This window comes from Colobus angolensis, unplaced genomic scaffold (genome assembly GCF_000951035.1).
Source record: "Colobus angolensis palliatus isolate OR3802 unplaced genomic scaffold, Cang.pa_1.0 Scaffold343, whole genome shotgun sequence".
NCBI classification, from domain to species: Eukaryota; Metazoa; Chordata; class Mammalia; order Primates; family Cercopithecidae; genus Colobus; species Colobus angolensis.
In genome coordinates this window covers 2,216,991-2,232,805 of record NW_012116744.1, presented here as the reverse complement: position 1 = coordinate 2,232,805, position 15,815 = coordinate 2,216,991, and the positions used below count along the sequence as shown (strand labels likewise).

The 15,815-nt window shown below is 39.2% G+C and overlaps 1 protein-coding gene across 1 annotated transcript in view; it reads left to right on the top strand.

Annotated features, from left to right (window-relative positions):
- Positions 1-15,815, top strand: part of PHKB (phosphorylase kinase, beta) — a 243,942-nt gene that overhangs the window by 42,038 nt on the left and 186,089 nt on the right. Inside the window, 3 exon segments of the mRNA XM_011952602.1 lie at positions 165-264; positions 8,781-8,888; positions 13,239-13,319. Coding sequence (XP_011807992.1) covers positions 165-264; positions 8,781-8,888; positions 13,239-13,319 — 289 coding nt within the window.

The window sequence follows — 15,815 nt, the reverse complement described above, 5'->3', positions numbered from 1 at the left end:
GCATTTCTACTTTTGCTGGGAAAATGGAGTTTCACTGTGACAGAATTGGTAGACGTCACCAGAACACAGGATTAGCCAGATAGTTAAATACTTAATTATCAGAAGTTCTGCTTCCTTTTCAAATGCATTTCCAATTTGTTTCATGAGTTATCTCTCTCATCCAGGCGCATTGATGATGACAAGGGAAGGACCCATGAGCTGGAGCACTCAGCTATAAAATGCATGAGAGGAATTCTCTACTGCTATATGCGTCAGGCCGATAAGGTAAAACACTGTGGTGTGGACGGGAATTCGCCTATCATTCTGAAGGATTAATTTAACTAGTATAGCAATGGCTTCTTCTAAAGAAGAATGTGTACTTTTCAAAGGGAAAGCCACATCCTAGGGCGGACTAGATAGGTTAAAACAACCTTTGCCATTCTAGCCCAGGGTTTGAAATCCTGAGATTGAAGGAACAAACACCTTAAGCAAGAGGTGATTGAGAATTGTTATTTAGACTTTGATTTGTTTGCGTTTTGCATCTGGTGTTGCTTGATAAAGACCCAGTTTCTCAGGAACCTCACAATATCAATTCTAACCAGTATTTTATTAGTTAAAGAATATCCTTGTCAGAATTACTTTTGGACATGTGAATTGCTCTGGCTTAAGTGAACTTTAGTTTAAAAATGTAACACTTTATTCATTTACGTACAAAGAGACAAGGAATTACAGGCTTAGAAAACAGCTTTACAGGCCGGGTGCAGTGGCTCTTGCCTGTAATCCCAGCACTTTGGGAGGCTGAAGCAGGCAGATCACGAGGTCAAGAGATCGAGACCATCCTGGTCAACATGGTGAAACCCTGTCTCTACTAAAAATACAAAAATTAGTCAGGCATGGTGGTGCTCACTGGTTGTCTCAGCTACTCGGGAGTCTGAGGCAGGAGAATCACTTGAATCCGAGAGCGAGGGAGGTTGCAGTGAGCCTTGATCATGCCAATGCACTTTAACCTGGGGACAGAGCGAGTCTCCATCTCAAAAAACAAAAAGAAAACAGCATTAGAGGGTTATGTGGAAATTAAAGAAAATAATATACATAACATTTTAAAAACTATAAAGCTCTATACAAATATAACGGCTATTCCCTTACTTATCTACATCTCCATGATCCCAGGTCCTAATATAGTAAGTGCCCATAGGTGTACATCAATGCATCATGGGTCCCTAAGACCACCCACAGGTTTGATGCTTCACTAGGAGGACTCACATGACTCAGCAGATGATCGTAATTGTGGCTATGGTTTATTACACGAGAGGAGACAAAGCATAATCAGCAAAGGGTGAAGGTGCATGGAACACAGTCTGGAGGAAGCCAGATGCCAGCACCTAGGAGTCCTCCCCAGTGGGATCACACAGATGCTCTTCATTCCCCCAGCAACAGATTGTGACTAATTGTAACATGTGTAAAATGTCTATCAGGGAAGTTCAATAGAAGCTTGAGGTTTTTATTGCCCAAGGTTTTTATTGGTGGTTGGTCATGTAGGTATCCTCTGTCTAGCACTCACCAAAGTTTCAGACATCCAGAAGGAAACCAGGTGTGTAGTATCAACCACATTGTTGATGTAAACACTTTAGGTATAGTGAGCCACTCTTGTGAGGGAATAGTGGAAACCCTTTCATAATCTGAGTGTCCACATATCAGCCAAGGGGCAACTTTACAAACAGTTCTTTCTGAGGTTAGCAGTCTCAGGCCTACTATATTAACTCTTTTCAGGACAGTCAGCATAAATGAATGTACTGGTTTCCAGTCTGTTTCCAGCTGTGTGATGTTGGACAAATTATTTAATTTCCATGTGCCTCCGTTTTTTTCATCTGTTAAATACGGATACCAACAATACCACCCTTATTAGGTTTTGTAAGGATTAAGAAATAAAGCACGTGTGTGAGTGTTTTGTAAGAAAGCTGCCTTGGCGCAGTGAAGGTGAAGGCCGGTGCACTCACTGGCTGAGATGGGATCCCGAGGCCTCTCCGGTCCCCTGAGGGCGCACCACTGGCCCATCTCACCCAGGGCGGTGCCCCGGAGGTGGAGCACCAGGGCACTTGTTAGGATCTGAAAGATAGTGAACTGTGCCTGGTCAGGGCAAAGCTGGAGGAAACTAGTGGAAGTCCCTAGAGGTCCTGACATGTAAATCAATCGGTCATTGGACCTGGGTATATATGGGTGAAAGACTGATAGAACCATCTGGTAGCTAGTTCCCTCTGAGGTTTCCCTCGGGATGGCTGGCACTCTTCCAAAACCCACCCCACGTGGTTTCATCCATAAAGCAAATGATTGAAGGTTTTAGGACCCGAAGGATCTCCACCTACTCTCACACTTTAAATGGGTAAGAAGCCCGGCTCGCTGGCGTGGAGCCGGGCGTGGAATGCGAGTGCCTAGTGGGCCACTTCTGGTAAGCATACCTGGTGCTGTGGGATGAACTGAATGCCGGATTAAGGTGTTCAATGCCCACATACTCATCAGATCCCGGGAAAGGTTTTGGTTGATACAGGAGGAGGGCGGCCACGGAAATCAGCATGGGTGGGGGTGGAGAAGGGCAGATAATGTATAGAGAGAACATGGTGTCTGCCCCCATACCACCCTGAACGCCCTATCTCATCTGTTCCCAGAAGTAAGCAGGGTCAGGGCTGGTCAGTACTTGGATGAAAGAGAGCACATAGCACCAGGGCTGGTATCAGGTGAACATACAGTAAATATTTGTGTCGTTATCATTAGTAGTTTTCCCTCTCCCTTCTAAACCACGTGTTTCAGGTGCGTTTCCAACTTCTGTCTTTTAGCAGAGATGCACACAGGGAACTTTGCAGACAGTTTTGATCACTTAATATTTTGTATTTTTTTAATCACATGAACATATTGTTTTAATCTACACTTGAAAATAATAGGCCAGGCACGGTGGCTCACTCTTAAAATTGTAGCACTTTGAGAGGCTGAAACGGGTGGCTCGCTTGAGGCCAGGAGTTCGAGACCAGCCTGGCCAACATGGTGAAACTCCGTCTCTACCAAAAATACAAAAATTAGCCAGATTTGGTGGTGCGTGCCCATAGCCTTAGCTGCTCAGGAGACTGAGGCACAAAAATCACTTGAACCCTGGAGGGGGAGGTTGCAGTGAGCTGAGATTACTCCATTGCTTCCTAGCATGGGCAGCAGAGGGGAAATTCTGTCTCAAAAAAAAAAAAAAAGAAAAGAAAAAGAAAATAATAGGCTGGGCATGGTGGCTCACGCCTGTAATCCCAGCACTTTGGCTGAGGCAGGCAGGTTACGTGGTCAGGAGTTCAAGACTATCCTGGGCAACAGAGTGAGACTCCACCTTAAAAAAAAAAAAGTAATAAAAAAAGTGATAGCAAATCTTCTTCAGGCCTGTAATTCAAGTCAAAATTAAAAAAAAAATCATTAATATTCTGCCACCAGAATATGGCAACAAGAAAATGTTATAGAGAAAAAAAAGTAAATGGAGACATATAAAAAGCCTTTAATTTGTCTACTGAGATTTGACTGTACAAATCAATATTGCAAAGGTTTTTCAGATGCTTGAAATAAAGTAGTATGTCACAGATTGACATACTGGAATTAAACTAGTATGTCATATGTTATGTTGAAATAATTGTGATTAAAGTTAATTTTTTCCTAAGTGTGAGATGTTATTGTTTATTTCATTTGATTTCACAAATGCATAATGTCTTTATTAATTCAACTTTTCTCTCTAGGACACACTGTGAAAATCATGGTTTTCATGGGTTTGCCAAACAAGCTGACAAAGTAGAATTATCAGAAGGAAGTCTGATAACGTATTAGTTTAAGGCAGGGGTTTCCAATCTTTTGGCTTCCCTGGGCCACATGGGAAGGAGAAGAATTGTCTTGGGCCACACACAAAATACACTAACACCAACTGTAGCTGATGAGCTTAAAAAAAATTGCAAAACAAATCTCATAATGTTTTAAGAAAGTTTACGAATTTGTGCTGGACTACATTCAAAGCTGTGAGTCTGTGAGTTGGACAAGCTTGGATTAAGGTTTTTTCCTTGTGGCATGGTTAGCCAGTTGCTTTTTTTATTGTTGTTTGGCCGGTTTTTTGAGACAGGGTCTCTCTGGGTCGCCCAGGCTGGAATGCAGTGGTATAATCACAGCTCACTGCAGCCTTGACGTCCCAGGCTCAATCAACCCTCCCACCTCAGCCTCCCAAGTAGCTGGGGCTACAGGCGTACACCAACACACCTAGCTAATTTTTGTATTTTTTATAGAGACAAGGTGTCTCCATGTTTCCCCAAGCTGGTTTTGAAATCCTGAGCTCTAGCAATCCTTTCACCTAAGCTTCCCAAAGTGCAAGGATTACAGGCGTGAGCTACCATGCCAGGCCAACTTAAGCTATTTTAAATTCCTTAAATTATAAAGGATTATCATTTTTTTTCCTATGTAGCTATGATGTGTAGACCATTAGCACCTGGCCATTAGCCAATTGTTAGTGGCTTTTCTGCTGAGATTTGACTTTACAAAGGCGTTTTGACTTTATAATGGCATTTCTTACTCAATGTTACTAACCAGCATCATAATTGTAATATGTTTTCTTCTAAAACAGTTTGAGTGTGACCTAAGGTTGTTTTTGTTTTTTAATTTTAAAAATAGAGACAGGGTCTCAATATGTTGCCCAAGCTGGTCTCAAACTCCTAGGCTCAAGCAATCCTCCCACCTCGACCTCCGAAAGTGCTAGGATTACAGGCATGAGCCACCATGCCTGACCGAGTTAAGCTATCTTAAATTCTGTAAATTACAAGGGATTATCATTTCTTTCCTATGTAGCTATGATATAGACCATTAATGTAAATATGAATTGTAAGGAGTATATTATTCTAGTGCATATGAGTGTGAGGGACTGACTCAGGGAGATTGAAGTATACACCCAGCTCAAAGCCTCTGACCATACCTTCACATCTTATTGCTGCTCACTGTTCTTTTCCTCCAGTCTTGGCCATTTCCTTTACAATACTGTTGCAAGAGGGAATATAAATGTATCTTAAAATGTGAAATATTTCTCTGTTGATCTTCCCTTGAAACTAAAGCAAAGCACATTTGTAGTGTTCATTCACCATTTGACCTATAGTCTCATGTTGTCTTTTGAAGTAAAACCATGACCTAGAAAGTCTCCCTTCTCCACTTCTATTGATTTCTCATCATAAAACACGCTTCCTGATGTATTTTCTAAAAACACTAGCTAAAAGATATTTTAAGTTGATTATGAATTTGAGTGAATACATACACTTTTTCTTGATTTATTTACAGAATTTAGAGCAGTCTGTTTTCTGGGTTTTGTGTCTTGACACTTATCTTAATGACTGTTTATTAGTGTCAGCTATGTTTTGCCTCTCAGTATGCAGATACCTATTCTCTTATTTGCTGTCTTTTATAATTCTACTTACAGAGAGGCATTCAGAGTTTTTCAGAGTTGATTCAATCTGCAATTAGTTTAGAGGGCAGACATTGCTTTATAATAGGCTATAAATGTTGCTGTATCTAATTATCTACTTAAATTTTTTTTTGTTTGAAATGCTAGTTTCTAATTAATGAGAAATCATTAAAATTTTATGAAATTTATTTTTCCAGGATTCCCTTATGAGAAGATTTTTTTTTCTCTAAATGCATGTTTTAAGGCTATAAGTTAAAAATGGATGGCAAAATACTCAGTTACCTTTTCCCGAATGATAAACTGTTTATTCACAATGATAAAAGTTTTCAGGAAAAATCTGAGCAAAATACAAGTGGAAGAGGCATTATTCTAGATTTATTTTAGTCTAGAAAATTTTGCTTTATTTATTATCTTTGTTTTTACTTGCCAGATGCCAGAATCGTATAAAATACTAATTAGCATCCTCTTGTTTTTGTCTGCTTTCAAGATGACTTTTTGTTTGTAATTGACATACAGCATGCCCCATTAATCTTCAAAGCTTATACTTTCAACCTTATTTTTTTCTGAAATTTTAAATTACTTGTCTTTTTAATGACTTTAAAACTCAAAATGTACTTATATAATCCCCCATTTGAGTATCTTTAATCATTTAGTACTTGCTTTTCCCCTGACATAGTGATTGAATATAAATTGTCCTGCTGGGTTCTTGCATGTCTTGAAGACAAATGACAAACACCACCTTGTCAACTGCAGGAGTCACTTTATTAAACTGATAAAACCTTATCCTTTTAGATCTGTATCAAGTGGTTAAAATGTGTTTTGCTTCAGTTTTACTATTTTTGTATAGGAGTTCAGAATAATATTCAGGACTTTGAGATAATAGTGTGAAAAGAGTGACCACATTGATTTCTATTTGTGTAGGTTCAGATTACTACAAGCAGTTTCAGATATTGAGAAGGGATAGTCATCTTCTCTGAATTAACACCAGACGACTTTGTCACTTTATCAATAGAGAACTTACATCCCTAACTGTACCCATTCTCTAGGTCGATTATGTACTGATAGGTTCAGACTTTTATTTTGCTGATTAGGTTCTTTAATCATAGGGAGAGCTGTGTTTGTTTACGTAGGGCTCTTGGAGACAGTAAAGATGTAACATCCGTCTAGAACAATATTGCCCAATAGAACTTTTTATGAGCATACAAATGTTCCATGTTACTCTTGAGCAATACAGTACCCACTAGTGACATGTGGCTATTGATTTCATGAAATGTGGCCATTGTGACTGAAGAGCTTAATTTTTAATTTAATATAATTAATTGTAATTTTATTTAATTAGTCACATGTAGCTAGTGGCTACCGTGTTGGACAGCATAGCTTGTAGAAGTTTACAAGATAGTAGGACTCTACAGCAATACTGTTTCTCTACTCACAACACTTCTGACACCAAATGTATGGATTTTCCACACTAAGCAGTTCCCAAATTTGAGACACTAACTGGGTATATACAGCTTGTTGCAATTCTTCCAGTAACGACCTGAAGTTAAAACAGATCCTACAGGTTAAGACTCAGTTCCACAAGACTACCCCCAACTTCAGACACCAATTGTAAGTAGTAGATCCCCAGGCTACCCACAATTCTCTCTGACTTGGCTACAATAATTCCCCAGCGTCAATACTTTGTTATAGCAGCTCACAGAACTTGAGAGACACTTTACTTACTGTTACCAGTTTGTTTTAAAGGATATAAAGCAAACACCAGATGAAGTGGTAGAAGGTGCAGAAAAGGTCCCGAGCACAAGAGCGTCTGTCCCCATGGTATCTGGGGTGCACTACCCTCTTGGCATGCAGATGTGTTCACTGACCCAGAAGCCCTCCAGATACCATCATCTAGGGTTTTTATAGCAATCACATTATGTAGGCATGATTGATTAAATCACTGGCTATTGGTGATTGACTCATTCACCAGCTTTTCCTTTCTCCATGTCCCCTGAAGTAAGGAGTGGGAGTGAGGAGCTGAAAGTTCCAACCCTCTGATCACTTGGTTGGTTCCTCTGAGAGTCAGTCCCCCATCTTGAAGCTATCTAGGGACCTATCAAGTGTCACGTTATTAGCAAAAACTCAAGTATGGTTGAAAGGGACTTACATGAAAAAAAGACATTCTTTTTGCGCCTGTTGCTCAGGAAATTCAAAGGGTTCTTAGAGCCCTGTGCCCAGAACTAGGAAGGTAGACCAAATGTGTATTATGCAATTTCACAGGGAGATACACACAGCTAGTAAAAGTACAAAACAGGAAAAATAATTGAGTGACAACTACACTGATGTGGGAGTCCAGAGGAAGGAATTTTGGTGAGGGTTCAAAAAGTATAAAAGAAGATTTTTTAAGATGGTATTTTAAGGAGAAGAAGAATTTTTAAAGATGGAGAAGAAAACATGGTTCTATATAGTTTCGTAGTAAACTGAAACAAGGCAAGATCGCAATGACTTAGGTATTATCATCACTTATTTCTCATATTCCTCTTTAAAAGAGAATTATTGCATTTACCTAAAGCTATATATCTTGCAATTCATTTTTTTGTTCCTATTTATCTCAGACTTCCAGGAATTAGCGCAGTATTTGTCACATAATTGGCGTCAGTAAATGTTTGCCATGTTGAATTGAACAGGCCCTAAAGAAATGGGTGGATTTTTTGGTCCCCAGAGTTTTTCTGTTGGATTATTTAGGTATTTACTTATTCTAAAATGGTAAAATTTTTTGTCTAGCTAATAAATAATGGTGTGGCCTATATTCTCTTAGAGTTGATGTCTTAGTAATGAGTGTACAATATATACGGAAGGGGAAATGAAAGCATATTAACAGCAGCATACATTAAAATTTGCAACCCTTAGAGAAAGAAATTGTATTTGAAGTTTGAACACTTACTGAACTAGAATTGACCTGTGGTCCTTTTTCATTATGAGTATCATGTAGGCATTTCCAAATAACAGTGCAGTGGAATACAATCACTGAAATCCTGTCTCACAACATAAAGCAGAATTTTACTCTAAAACAAAATAAGATGCAAAACATTGCAAAAGCCATTGCTACTACATTAACCTGCTCCGTACGATACCTGAGTTGCTATGCATGTGAAATATCAATTGAGAATCATGTTAACTCTATCAAGTTAGTAGTTATGAACTTTTTGTATTGTTTGTTTCTTGAGAAAAGGTAACATTTCTGCTTTGTTCGGTCCTCTACCTTAGCTTTGTTCATTAAAAAGTTTCGTGAAAAATAGCTTATATAATCTATAGTCTTGGATAAGTTTATGAATTACTAACATTGTTTAAATTTTATATTTCATTCTAGGTCCAACAGTTTAAGCAGGATCCACGCCCAACAACATGTCTTCACTCTGTTTTCAATGTGCATACAGGAGATGAGTTGCTCTCCTATGAGGAATATGGTCATCTTCAGGTAAAAAGATATTATAAATTTTATTCTCCTTATATTCTATAGCATAGAACAGTGATCCCCAACCTTTTTGGCACCAGGGCCCAGTTTTGTGGATAACAATTTTTCCACAGATGGCGTAGGGGCTGGATGGTTTTGGGATGAAACTGTTCCATCTCAGATCATCAGGCATTAGATTCTCATAAGGAGAGCACAACCTGAATCCCTTACATGTGCAGCTCACAATAGGGTTTGCGCTACTCTGAGAATCTAACGCCACTGCTGATATGAGGGGAGGCAGAGCTCAGGCAGTAATACTTGCTCACTGCCGCTCACCTCCTGCTGTGCAGCCTAGTTCCAAACAGGACATGGACCTATAACAGTCTTTGGCCCAGAGGCTGAGAAGCCCTGTCATAGAGGATTTGAGGCTGTTTAAAAATAATTTTTAAATTAGATTTTATAAATTGTTCAAAATAGAAGTACAGAATCAACCCTGAAATGGAGAAGAAAGTGAAATGGCAGCCACCAGGGCTGAGTTAATTGCGGCAATTGGACATGAAATCCGAGTAAATTCTTGGTCTTCAAGCAAAAAGGGTAAACGGATAGATTATAATATTTTTTTTTTTTTTGAGACGGAGTCTCTCTCTGTCCCCCAGGCTGGAGCATAGTGGCCGGATCTCAGCTCACTGCAAGCTCCGCCTCCCGCCATTCTCCTGCCTCAGCCTCCTGAGTAGCTGGGACTACAGGCACCCGCCACCTCGCCCGGCTAGTTTTTTGTATTTTTTTAGGAGAGATGGGGTTTCACCATGTTAGCCAGGATGGTCTCGATCTCCTGACCTCGTGATCTGCCCATCTCGGCCTCCCAAAGTGCTGGGATTACAGGCTTGAGCCACCGCGCCCGGCCTAGATTATAATATTAATGTGCAAAAGACGGAAGCCTACAATTATTTCAGTGACGAAAGTTTTTACATGTTATCAAATTTAGAAGAATTTCAGCATTTAGGAACTAGGGGACAAAAGACAGTTGACAGTGGTGTAATAGCAAATCAGTTTTGTTTAACAGCAGTTCATTTCTTAATGTATCATCCTTCAGTAAAACTAAAAACATGTCACTGAAATATAATTCCAAAAGGTATTTCTGAAGTCCATAAATTTTGTCTTATATAATATATTAAATTTCATACCTATGCGTAGAACACACTGTGAGGTTTTTTATTTTTTTCATTTTATTCCCCTCTCACATCTGTGTATTGTTTTTAGCTGCACATTCTGTTGTTTCTGGGATACAAATATATTCTATTTATGTTTAATTGATTTTCTGCTCATCATTTGGTTCTCTGTCTTTGGGACAGAATACTTACTATTCTTACATTCCTTACTAAATTAAGAGTATCTCCTTTTTATAGTCCCTCTTACTCTAGAGATCTGAAATGTCTTACTTTAGTATATATTCTCTAAACACAGAAAGTGCGGTGCTCTCATTTCTATGCAGCAGAAACTCTTGTACTTATTTGTAAATAGCTCCTTGGAGAGTTAGTGTTGTATGAATATATAGTTTTTCTTTTTTTTTTTTTTTTTTGAGACAGAGTCTCGCTTTATCGCCCAGGCTGGAGTGCAGGGGCCGGATCTCAGCTCACTGCAAGCTCCACCTTCCGCGTTTATGCCATTCTCCTACCTCAGCCTCCAAGTAGCTGGGACTACAGGCACCTGCCACCTCGCCCGGCTAGTTTTTTTTTTTTTAGTAGAGACGGGGTTTCACCCTGTTAGCCAGGATGGTCTCGATCTCCTGACCTCGTGATCCACCCGTCTCGGCCTCCCAAAGTGCTGGGATTACAGGCTTGAGCCACCACGCCCGGCCGAATATATAGTTTTTCAACCTTAACCTTATAACTATAGCATAATCAGATTGTATGTGCCTTTTCCTTTGATAAATATGTTTGGTATCAGAAGTAGGGTTTTCAGAAAATAACAGCTTATTTATCTTTTCATCCCAGAATTCAGCTCAGCACTTGGTACATAGTTGGCCTTAAATAAATTTTGGTCAACCTGTTATATGGTAGTCCCTTTACAACTTATGATGTACTGACATTTTCTCACAGAAGCGTCCCACAAGTCAGAGCAGAGAGCTCTTAGAGGTGTTCCCTGTAAAAGGCTGCCCATAGGAATGAAATTTCTTGGAAGTCATTTTTGACAGGCTAGTGTCAGTGCTGTAAGAGAACATCTAGGGGAGCCTGGCAGTGGGATGAAACCCTTCTCACCATACAACCATGTTTTAAGAAGAGTCACTAAAATGTTAGCGTAAATCTGAAAAACCTAAAACCAGAATACTGCGTCTTCTTGTGTGGCCCACTTGGACCTTGACAAGACCCTGACGTCCAATGGACCCTTGAGTGCCGGGAAGTCAGGAGACACCTGGGATCAGCCTGGTTCCTGAGAGGGTCACCAGCAGTGCCAGGCCCTGGACTGCTCTGCCTAAGGCCTCCAGGGCACCAATAATTTTCTGCCCCAATTTTCCATCTATTACTCAGTTGGGCCGAAGGAGAGTCATGGAAGACATAGCCACCCGAGCTGTCAGAGGGAAATAATCTGTGTTAGGATTCTATGGGAATAGAATTACACCTTGCTTTCTCTCTGTTTGTAACTCAGGCTTACAGTTTCCTGGCTGAGTGAAAGTTTTTCACTGCCTTTTTTTGTTATTTACTTATTTAATAACAGTTTTATTGAGCTATAATTCACATAACATGTAATTCACCTATTTAAAGTATATAATTTGATGGTTTTTAGTATATTCAGAGTTTCTCAACCATTATCACTATAAATTTTAGAGTATTGTCATCACCCCAGGAAGAAACGTTATACCCATTACCTGCAAAAATAAACTTTGTATTCCCTATATTCTCCAAAGCCCCCCAGCTCTAGGCAGCAGCCAGTCTTTCTGTCCTTGTGGATTTGCCTACTTTTGGCATTTCGTATACAATAAATGATCTTTTTGTGACTGGCTTTTTAAATTTAGCATTGTGTTTTCAAGGTGTATTGGTCAGGATTCTTGAGGGAGGGGGACAGAACTAATAATGATGAAGAGAGGAGAGGGACAGAGAGAGAGAGGGAGGGAGGGAAGGAGAGGTTAGAGGAATTGACCCACACAATTATGGAGGCTGAGAAGTCCCATGGGAGGCTATCTGCAAGCTGCAAAAGCAAGGATGCCGCTAATGTGGCTTAGTCCACATCTGAAAGCCTCAGAACCATACAAGCCAGTGGTGTAACTCTCTGTTGGAGGATGAAGGCCCGAAAGCTCAGGGGGCCACTGATGGAAGCTGGTTAACCTGGAGTTCTAATGTTCAAAGGAAGGAGAAGAAGGGCATATGAGAGCAAAAATTCACCTTTCCTCTGCCTTTTTGTTCCATCTGGGTGGCCCCCAGTCATTTTGGTGGTGCCTGCCTACCTTGAGGGCAAATCATCCCCACTCAGCCGGCCAATTCACATGCCTGCTTCCTCTAGAAACATCCTCATAGATGCACCCAGAAATAATGCTTTGCCAGCTGTCCAGGTATCCCTTTATCCAGTTAAGTTGACACCTAAAATGAACCAAACAGGGGTTGTGCCTGTTGTGGCACTTACATTTCCTGCTTCTTTACCTGAGACAATTTACACATCCCATTCAGGATTCTGTGAGTGTCCTTTTTTGTTAAAGTGGATATTAGTATTTTTTTGTTTAGATCATAAAATGTCTATTTTTAATACACTAAAATAATACCTCCTTTGTTCATAAAACTAATTCATTCATAAACATGTTTTAAATTATGTTATACCATTAACATTAATATGTTCCTGCAGTTGTTTACAGAAATTCTGTATTCACTGAATATAAGACTGTTTTCAAGATGCACCACCTGTTGTTTATAGGGTACTGGCCTCATCATAATGTCTTGCTTACCAAATAACTTTTTTCATTTCCATACATTGGAGGTGGATTGGCATTTCATACTGCCTATGGGGCAAAGTAGAAGTACTTTAGACCCAAAGCTTGAAAATAAATCTTAAAAAGCAAATGATGTATTCCTATTTTTTCAGTTCTTTTTGCCATGTAAAGAAAACAAATGATGTAGAAACAATTGTTAACAGTTTTATTTGAAGCCGTTTCCCTGATCCAGTGTTTTCCGTTACAGTGATTTTGAGAATTTAGAATTTTGCATATGTATAAAGCTGGGATTTTATTATGAACCAAATTCACAACACCTTTCTTTTACAGTAGGAAAGGAAATAGTTTTATGACACTATTAGAGCAGATGACTTGTAATTTTAGCCTTAATTAATTAATTTTAGAACTTGTTTTGGTTGTTTCCTTTAACCTTTTAATGTTTCTGTTTGTTGCAGATAAATGCAGTGTCACTCTATCTCCTTTACCTTGTGGAAATGATTTCCTCAGGACTCCAGATTATCTACAACACTGATGAGGTATCATTTCCCCAAATTTTCTACTACTAAATTTCACCTCTGAAAATATCTATCTATTTTTTTCTTTTTTTTAGTTTTCACAGCTATTTTTAGTTTACAAAAAATGTATTCCTATTACATTTATATAATCAGATATAGATGTTGGTTGTTGAATGAAAAAGTCTTTATATCTTCAATGCATTGCACTTTTAAAATGAACACAATGTGTAACGGGTTGTAAAACTTTACTGCTGTGAAGACTGTTATTTCAGGTGATCTAAAATAAAATCATGTAACTTTTACAAAATTTTAGTAACAATGAAAGCAAAATAGCATTTGCAGATTTTCTCAATTATTGTCTTTTTGTTTTGTTTTGTTTTGTTTTGTTTTTTTGAGATGGAGTCTTGCTCTGTCACCGGGCTGGAGTTCAGTGGCACGATCTCAGCTTGCTGCAACCTCTGCCTCCCAGGTTCAAGCGATTCCCCTGCCTCAGCCTTCAAAGTAGCTGGGATTACAGGCACGTGCCACCACGCCCAACTTATTTTTTGTATTTTAGTAGAGACGGGGTTTCACCATGTTGGCCAAGACGGTCTTGATCTCCTGGCCTCATGATCCGACCACCTCGGCCTCCCAAAGTGCTGGGATTACAGGCATGTGAGCCACCGCACCCGGCCTCCTTTTTTTTTACTTTTACATAGTTGCATTTTGTAACTTACCCTTTCAAAAGTAAAGAGAAACTTTTATCCTCTTACATTATTTTTATTTGTAGGACCTCAGTAGGGTTCTTCATGTTTTTCAAAAGACAAATACCATGTTCTTATTCTTGTTGGGAAAATTGTAAAGAATTCATATCCCAAAGATGAGAAGCATTTCTTTCACAGGCATTAATGCTTGAACAAACGCATAGGCACATGTGCTGATATACTTTGAAATGTGCCACAGTAGGAGCAAAAAAGCTTTTATTACTTGGTACATGCAGTGAGAACTCTGTGAAAGAGTAGATATACTATATATGCTTGTTACTATTACTCTCCTGTGATCCATGCAAGGGAGAACAGTTACATCAGACACTCAACACCAAAATTGTCATTGGACGGTGCTGAGGGTACTTGCTACAAAATAGATGCATGTAGCCCTGCCCTCTAGTAGTTTATATTCTCATACACACTTACAGTGTGTGAGTTTATAGTCTCATACAGTAAGTAAATTCTATTAGAAGTGAAGATAAATAATGAACAAGAAATTATGGTAGTAACAAATTAATAATACCCAGTATGGTATTTCTTCTATTTGATTTGTCAAAGAATTCTATGGTTTCATTTAATCCAAATAGTTGTTAGTGTTTATAATATTGTGAAGTGGGATTATTCAAGCATTTGGGGTCGGGGAGGAGCTGGGAAACTCCTGTTTTAGTCCAATTTTAAGGAGCATGCTAAAATATAAAACAAATAAGGGGGAGGAGCTGGGAAACTCCTGTTTTAGACCAATCTTAAAGAGCATGCTGAAATATAAAACAAATAAAAGAGGCATGACTCTGACTGAGGACAGGAGGCCTTCCAGAACCAGCCCACTTAGCTTCTCATTTTTTTCTACCCATAACATCTCCAAAGCACTGAGAGAAATATCCTAGATCCCTGTGGAACATCTTATGATAACCATTTACAATTAGTGGCAACTAATATTGCTTGCAATTGCTTTTCCACTAATGTTACTGGAGGTAAAATGGTAGTGTTGAAATTGCCTTAGTTAGCAGTGGCTTTGTTTTGTTCAGTAATTTTTTTTTTTCTTTTTTTTTCTGAGACAGTGTATCACTCTGTCTGCCCAGGCTGGAGTGCAGTAACACCATCTCAGCTCATTGCAGCCTCAACTTCCTGGGCTCAGGTGATTCTCTCACCTCAGCCTCCTCAGTAGCTGGGACTGCAGATGCACACCACCGTGCCCAGCCAATTTCTGTTGTATTTTTTGTAGAGATGGGTTTTACCATGTTGCCCAGGCTGGTCTTGAACTCCTGGGCTCAAACAATCAGTCCACCTCAGTCTCCTAAAGTGCTGGGATTACATCTGGGAGCCACCGCACCTGGCCTTGTTCAGTAATTTATTTTTAATTGTAAAAATTTTACTTTTTGCTTTCTCACTATATGTCATAATTCATTTTATATTTTTATTTGTCAACTGCCATTGTTCATGAATATTATATAGCTTTAGCCATTCCATTTGGTTTTATATAGCTCATGAAGCTTTAAAATTTTTAGATATTTACTTTCCTTCTTAAACTCTTTTTTTAAAAAAATTTCTTATTTGTGGTTTTTCTTGGCCTTATGGTTTTTATTTAGTATATGTGAAGTTTTTATGTAGCTAATTATCAATAGCCTTCAATATGTACACTTAAAAATCCTAGAGTGGCCGGGCGCGGTGGCTCAAGCCTGTAGTCCCAGCACTTTGGGAGGCCAAGACGGGCGGATCACGAGGTCAGGAGATCGAGACCATCCTGGCTAACACTGTGAAACCCCGTCTCTAC